The 7975-nt window shown below is 35.9% G+C and overlaps 1 protein-coding gene across 3 annotated transcripts in view; it reads right to left on the bottom strand.

Annotated features, from left to right (window-relative positions):
* Positions 1-7975, bottom strand: part of SRBD1 (S1 RNA binding domain 1) — a 165613-nt gene that overhangs the window by 116433 nt on the left and 41205 nt on the right. For all 3 annotated transcript variants that reach the window (XM_006778638.2, XM_006778639.2, XM_015557949.1), the window contains 2 exons: positions 6427-6517; positions 5369-5476 (listed from right to left, as the gene is read on the bottom strand). In XM_006778638.2, coding sequence (XP_006778701.1) covers positions 5369-5476; positions 6427-6517 — 199 coding nt within the window. The remainder of the gene's footprint in view (positions 1-5368; positions 5477-6426; positions 6518-7975) is intronic.

Raw genomic sequence — 7975 nt, 5'->3', positions numbered from 1 at the left:
CCCGCGCGCGAGCCACATGCAGCTCTTTGGCCCCTTGAGTGTGGCTCTTCCACAAAATACCATGTGCGGGCGTGCACGTACAGTGCGAATGAAACTTCGTGAACCATGCGCAGAAGTCGGTAGTTTGTGAAAGAGCCACACTCAAGGGGCCAAAGAGCCACATGTGGCTCGCCAGCCGCAGTTTGCCAACTACTGGCCTCACAGCACATTGTCTCAAGCCTTCACTGTATAAAGAAGAGAGAAAACAATATCACCTTAACTTGTTATTAAGCATAATAATCAAACTGCCATCCAAAAAATAATTTAGGCTGTCCCAAGTTCCAAGGTTAATTCATGGTCTTCATCACTACTAGATACTACAGAAGGAGGAGATAAATGTTTAAATATAAAGAAACTGATTTTACATTCCACATGTACAACTTAAATCATTGCACTAGTCAGAAAAAATAAGAGCAACCACAAATTTTCCTCCATATAATTTTAACTTCACAACATTATAAGCTTTACATAGCTTAATACATCTGAAGTTGTATAGCTAAGCTTAATGATTGTTGGGAAGTAAATTTCTTTAAACCCACACAAAACAAATCAGGTCCAGGTGGTTCAGGACATGGGAAATCCAATGCACCTTACTCTGAGAGAATCTTCCTCAGTCAAGTTTCAAGGAAACCTCAGAAAATCAGCCCATCAAAATTACTGCTGAATATTGCCTCCAGTTAGAGTAGGTCCAACAACTCAAATATTTAAAAATATTTTCTAACCCTAATTCTAATAAACCTCAATGTCCACAAACTTGAAAGGCATGTCTCCAAACCTAAATTAACAATTAAAATGTTAACTAATACAGTGTCTGTGGCATGCACCTAGAGACCTCACGTTAGTCATCAATCAATTAGGTAACTAACATCTTTTTGGTAACAACCTAACTAAATCTCCAATTCTCTAGTTTCTCTATAAGGGTATCAAGAGACTATCAAAAGATGTGCTAAAATCTGTATGTGTCTACCAGTCTAGTTTTCCTAAGAAAAATAAAATGAGAGAAAATGGAAATGTTTTATTTATTTAAAAATGCATGCTGATTTCCAGTGATTATTGTTCTGTGTTCCTTCCTAACCTAGTGTTCATAAGTCATCCTTTTATAATTTAAATTAAATAATCTTGCCTGATCAAAACTGCACTCAACAGTCATTTACATAACATATCTTATTTCCCTTTTCGAACATCAAAATAACACCTGCCCATATTCAACAATTTCTGAATTTTACAAACAGTGGTATCAACATTTTATTTCCTAGTCCACGCAGAACTCCAGAAAATGTTTCATCTGGGCCAGAAGATAAAGTAAAAAAAACAGAAGCTCTCTTACTGTCACCCTATTTTAGTTAACCCTCCAGTTTTCTTTTATTGATACAGTGGGGCCTTGGCTTACGAGTGTCCCAACTAACGAGTTTTTCGAGATACGAGCCGTCTCTCAGCCGATTTTTTGCTTTGAGTTGCGAGCTAAAATTCAGGTTAGGAGCCAGCTACAGATACCCCACCGCTAGTTGGCGCAGTGAACGTCAAAGTGAACGCCACAACATCAGTCCAGCATCACATGTCTCACTGGTTCACTTTAAGATTTGACATACGAGTAATTTGAGTTACGAGCTCCGTCACGGAACGAATTAAACTCGTAAGTCAAGGCCCCACTGTACTATTCTATCTTCAGTCCCCAAATCATTCTATCTCACAAATCAAGAGTTGAGCAATTACACTTTCTCTTAACCTATTGAGTGCCAACCAATATCCTAGGAACTATGCTAAAATTGCCAAGGCATTTTTGCTGATTTTACAGCAGTTTAGGAAAAAAATTATGAATTGCAAGTAAATGAAGTTACATATTCAAAAACTTAAGGAAAGCTTTACTACATTGACATATTTAGCAATATCATCATCACTAATAAAAGCAGACTTAGAACTGGACGCCATTTCGAAGCTTTGATAGCGCTCCCGGCACTTTTGGCGAAAGACAGGAGGAGCGTGATCGTGCTCCCCGACACTCTAGGTGTTAATCACTGATTAAGATAATAACATTATCTACAAGCCGTGGGATCTCTTTTCTACCCTTTTTCCCCCTAAAACAACCATTATAAGCCTTTTATGCTATATTCAGCACTTGGAGGCTGGTCCTTAGGGAGGGTTGCAGACCTTAAGCTTTGGTCTTCCCGTATATTTTTGGCAGATTAGTGACTCTTCTCTTACATATATCCTTGGTTACTTATACTTTTTTCAGCTCTGCATATATCCTTTTAAAATCCACGCTTGATTGAGAGTTTGCAGCCAGTACATACAAACTGGTTTACTTTTAGCTCCCAATCTCTTTCTGATTACAAAGCCCCTGGGAAGTCAATGAGCTCTATTCAAAATATGACCCTGGCTGGTTTGGCTCAGTGGATACAGCATCAGCCTTATAATCAAAATATGATGGACTGAGTGCATTTAAAATATGATGGACTATATGCATTTAAAATATAACTGCTAAATCAAATACTAGGTACTAGCAGATATTTAAAAATTAAGAAAAATGCATGGGTGTAAAATGAAAATTGATCCAAACTTGGTTTGGCACAGACTCTTTCACGTGTAATATAATTCAAAGCCTTCTTCTAAAAAAAATAAAATAGAAATTTAGCCTTCTTAACAGAAGCAATTTTCTCATATATTTTAATGGGTTTTAACACTTAGCAAACCAGTCACCCACACCATTTGCATTTTTTTTTCTAATGTGACTACTAGTATCTTAAATTATATTCTTTTTAAAAAAAAATTTTGTTACCAAGAGTGCATCTCTGAATTGGCCTACTAGAAGTCTTTTCCCTTGTAACAAAATTACAATAAAAGTTTGGCATGTGTTAATAAAAGTGTTTAGAAAGTTGTCTTTAACATGAGAAAACTTAATTGAGGAAAATCTATCCATTAATTTAACTTTTCCAGAGAATCTGGAAAGGATTGTAGTTTGTAATTTTACTTGTAGAACACATTAGTCTAGCTCACATATCCTAATATGTTCTGAGAACTGTTGCTGATTCTACATTTATATGTAAGTGCAAGGGACCTAGAATAGCCAAAACAATTTTGAAAAAAAAAAGAAAGAAGAGAACCGAAAGACTTACACTATCTCATTTCATGACTTATTAAGCTATTCAAATCAGCACTGGGTGGTAATAAAGATAACAGATTAGTGTAAAGACATACAGATCAATTAAACAGAATAAACTCCAGAAATAGATCTGTATGTACATAGTCAGCTGATTTTCAACAAAGATGCCAAAGCAATTCAATGGGAAAAAGAAAATCATTCAATAAACAATGTTAGGATAATCCAGACCTATATGCAAAAAAAGAGCTGCGCACCTTTATAAAATTAGCTTTAAATGGATTATAGGCCTAAGTTAAAGAGTTAAAACTATAAAATGTTTAAAACAAAACATACGGTAAAATTATAATGACCTTAGTTTTTCCAAACATTACTTAAATAGGACACAAAATGCAAGAACTTTATTTAAAAAATTGATAAACTGGACTTCATAAAATACGTGTACTTTTCAAAAGACCATGTTTAAAAAATGGAAAGGCAGGTTACAGACTGGGAGAAATGTTTACAAAACAGGTATCTGATACAGGATTTATATTCAGCATAAATACAAAATACTCAATAACAGAAGGAAAAATAATCTAATTTTTTAAGTGGAAAGAATATCTAGACAGATATTTTACCAAAGAAGATATATGAACAGCAAAAAAGCAAACAAAGATGCTCAACATCATTAATTGCTAGGAAATGTATTTAAAACCATAATGAGAGATCACTGTACATCCACTAGGTTAGCTACATTTAAATGACCAACCATACCAAGCACATTGATGAGGATATGAAGAAAATAGAACTCTGGGGCACTGCAGGTGGGAAGGTAATTGGATACAACCACCTTAGAAAAAAATCTGGCAATATCTTAAGTTAAACATACACCTACTATACAGCACAGCCCACTCTTATTTATTTACTCAAGAGAAATGAAAGCATATGTCTATGCAAACACTAGTACAAGAATATTCATGGAGTTTTATTTGTAACAGCTCAAACTGGCAACAATCCAAATGTCCATCAACAGGTAAATGAATAAACTGTGATTTAGCTACATGATATACTACTCAGTAATAAAAAGAACAAACTATCAATATATGCAACTTCATGATGAATCTGAAAATAATGATACTGAGTGAAAGAAGCTAGCAAAAGGATATATAATGTATGATTCCAATTACATAAAAGTCTAGAAATGTACAGTAATCTATAGTTACAGAAAGTAAATCAGAGATTGCCTGATTGAGGGAGGAGGCAGTGAGGGAAGGGTGAATTACAAAGGAACACATGGAAATGGGGGAGAAAAGTATGTTCATTATCTTGATTGTGGTGATAGTTTCGTTCAAGTATACATGTGTCAACATTTATAAAATTGAAAACTTTAAATATGTGCAGTTCATTTATGTACATTATCTCTCAGAAACACTGAAAAACTAACAAATAGGACTTCTAGAAGTAAAAAATATAACTGAAATAAAAACTTCACTGAATGGGTCTGACAGATAAAGAAAAAGCTAGTGAACTAGCTAGAGAAAAAGCTAGAGAAAAGACCACAAAGTAGGCTCGAGAGGTAAGAAATGAAAAGAGATAGGTTAAAAAGCATGAAGGAAAAATAAGCGTGGAAGACAGAGTGAAGACAGAGTGAATGTATATAATGAGAATTTCAGAGGGAGAGCAGAGGGAAACATGGGACAGAGGTTAGGTTTGAAGAGCAATGGCTGAAATTGTTGAAGAACTAGGAGATATCACCCTATTAATTTAAGAATGCCAATTCAGGCTGAATTGTGATAAATTTAAAGGAAAGAAAAAAAAAAGCCCTGTCTTCTCAGTCATTACAAATACCACACTAAACATCATTTGTAATCTTTACCTTGGCTCTTAATCCTGAAGGCCAATGATTCATAGGCATCAAAACTTTGGGAGAGGAAGACTAAGTTATCCAGTCCTACTTATTATTCGTAGTTAAACAGAGCCCTCCCAATGTAAAGCCTGGAAAATCCTATGAAACCAAGTAAGCAAGCCCTGACTTGCTGCTTCTGTGAGAAGTTTCAGGATACTGAAACTCAAATTTCTTCAAGAGGCAGACACTTTATATTGTCTTGCAAAGCTCTTGTGAAGAACAAGAGGTGATTTGGGAGCAAACAGCATGCAAAGCTTTAAAAAAGAAGGGCGAAAACATCACAGAAGGAACATGAGGAGTTCCTTTGCCTCTCAGAAGAAAACAGACATTCCTAACATCCTTACCAGTAAACAACATCCAGTGGAGCAAAGTAATTTTTCATTATCAGGTCGGCAAAGTAAGCTTCTGTTTCCCGGCAGGCAGTTCCATTTCCAATCACCACTGTGCTGCAGCTTCAAGGGAGAAACAGGAGGAGAAACTGGATGAGCTCAAGGCATGCTTCTAAATCAATCGGAAGAAACATACAGAATGCGCAAATGCTATTGCACAATGCTCCTGCTCTCTCATACACCCAAGCAACTTCACTGTTTCATAAGGAAGACAGACACACATAAAATAAAAAACAGCCCATCCGGTATGGCTCAGTGGTTGAGCGTCAACCTATGAACCAGGAGGGCATGGTTCAATTCCCAGTCGGGACACATGCCCCAGGTTGTGGGCTCAATCCCCAGTGGGGGGCATGCAAGAGGCAGCCAATCAATGACTCTCTCATCATTGATGTTTCTATCTCTCACTGCCTCTCCCTTTCTCTCTGAAATCAATAAAAATATATTTTTTAAAGAACTTAAATAAAAGTAAGATAAAAAACACTGCCTCTTCATTTGGCATAGCAAGCAGTGGAGAACTATTTTATTGTCACACACCTCAAGAACAGTCAGCTTTCTTCCCATCTAGAAGGAACCAAATTTAGACATGGTTAAGTGAATTCTAAGCCACAATAAAGTCATTGTGACTGAATTATGTGATATGTTGTCAAATAATTTAGGAAGCTTCTAACTACTACCATATCTGTTCCTTCAGATCCATGAAGGAGAAAGGAAAGAAGGAAGAAGGAAAAAAGAAGGGAGAGAACAGGAGCAAAATATAGAACCAAACAGAAACATTAAATGCTCACTTTGCTCATATTACCACCTTTGTTTAGTGATGGTGGCAGAGGAAGGGAGAATTCCTCTGGAGTCTCAGAAGGAGAGCTCTCCAGCAATGTGCCCCAGCACTGTTTAACATGGTCCCTTCCCTCTCACCAGTGCACTCCCCTTAGTCCCTCCCTCCAGATTAGGGGCTTCACAGGTGTCTCTCACTGGCTGAGCCACTGAAGTACTCAAAAGTTTACTTATTTTCATACTTGAAATTCAGCAAAAGCCTCTTTATTTTCTCTGCTTCTTGGAAGCCTTGTCCACAATGCAAATAAACCACATCAGTATGAAGTATCTGACCTTAGAAAAAAATGAAAAGAAGCCAACTTATAAAATATTTCAAAACATAACACACCAAAGATTTAAGCCAGTAGAAACAGAAAAGGAAACCAGTTTGTCTTTTAAAATGCAGCCTGAATCATTCATATTCACTAAATCAGATTCTCCCGAAGCACTATAAAGTTTTGGTATGACCAAAGTTACAAGGACTCTATTTTGCTACATAAAATCATTACTAATTTTTAATAATATTTATCAATAACAGTAAAAAGCTAACATTTACTGAATACTTACTATATGACATGGGATATTTTAATTTCTTCTTTGGGTTATAGATAACATGAATTTCTTTACCTTGTATAATTTTTTCAGTGCATATTTATGAATTGTGAGCTTTTCTGTACTACATTATGTTTTAGCTAAAAATAAATTCAATGAAAAAAATATATGTATTTAAATTTTTTAGGGTAATTACCTAAAGAATAAAAGTAATGATGAGACATGACCAACTTAGGAAGTTAGGCAGAAAGAAAATGATCTCAAATGAAAACAGAGAAATGTAGAATAAAGTGAGGAGTAATAGAAAGGGTAAATATATGAGTAATAGAAAAAAATTTACTGGTCAAAACAATAAAAATGTCTTGTGGCATTTAAAATATATACAGAATTAAAATGAATTACACAGGTGCCACCATGGAGGAGTACCATCGCCACTGCAACGAGGCTGACCTAAATGCAGATGAAAGCCACAATATTGTTCAAGGTGGGGTTTTGGGTGGTGAATATTACAATCAGAACATCAACCAATGGACTGCAAAGATAGTAGAATGTACGTTTGGTTACGTTGGTAAAAGCTTATAAATCTATTATGATCTGTGCAGTGGTCTAGGGAGTGCAGGTGGCTTTCACAGCCAGTTTATGCTTTTGGGGATACCACATCTGATAGAGCCTATATGGAAGATGGGAGAACCAAACCATGAAGTGTACCGTCAATGTTTTTGCCACTGTTACTGTCCTGTGACACACTGAAAATATTTAGCAAAATCCATTAACTTAAAATTTGTCAGTGTATCCTTTCTTTAAAAAGTAAGTTACCGTATTTGCCGGCGTATAAGACGACTGGGCGTATAAGACGACCCCCTAACATTTCCACTCAAAATACAGAGTTTGTTATATACTCGCCGTATAAGACTACCCCCTCTTCCGCACACCTTCCACACACCAAATAAAAGGTAAAACAATATCAGATTTGATTTTAACATTTTAATTTATATTCAAATGCTTATGACATGCAGGAAAACTGTCACATGGCTGTATGTAATCAAACATATACATAAAACAGTGCAAGTTTATTACCGGTAAACATACCGGTAATTCACTAAAGAAAACACACTCTATAGACTGGTACCATAGATGCTTCTCAGGAACACAGGCAAGCAGCCCACAACCTAGAGGGACTGTCAATGATAGAAGTAAGAT

This window comes from Myotis davidii, unplaced genomic scaffold (genome assembly GCF_000327345.1).
Source record: "Myotis davidii unplaced genomic scaffold, ASM32734v1 scaffold6, whole genome shotgun sequence".
NCBI lineage: Eukaryota > Metazoa > Chordata > Mammalia > Chiroptera > Vespertilionidae > Myotis > Myotis davidii.
This window is presented reverse-complemented; position numbering and strand designations above follow the sequence as displayed.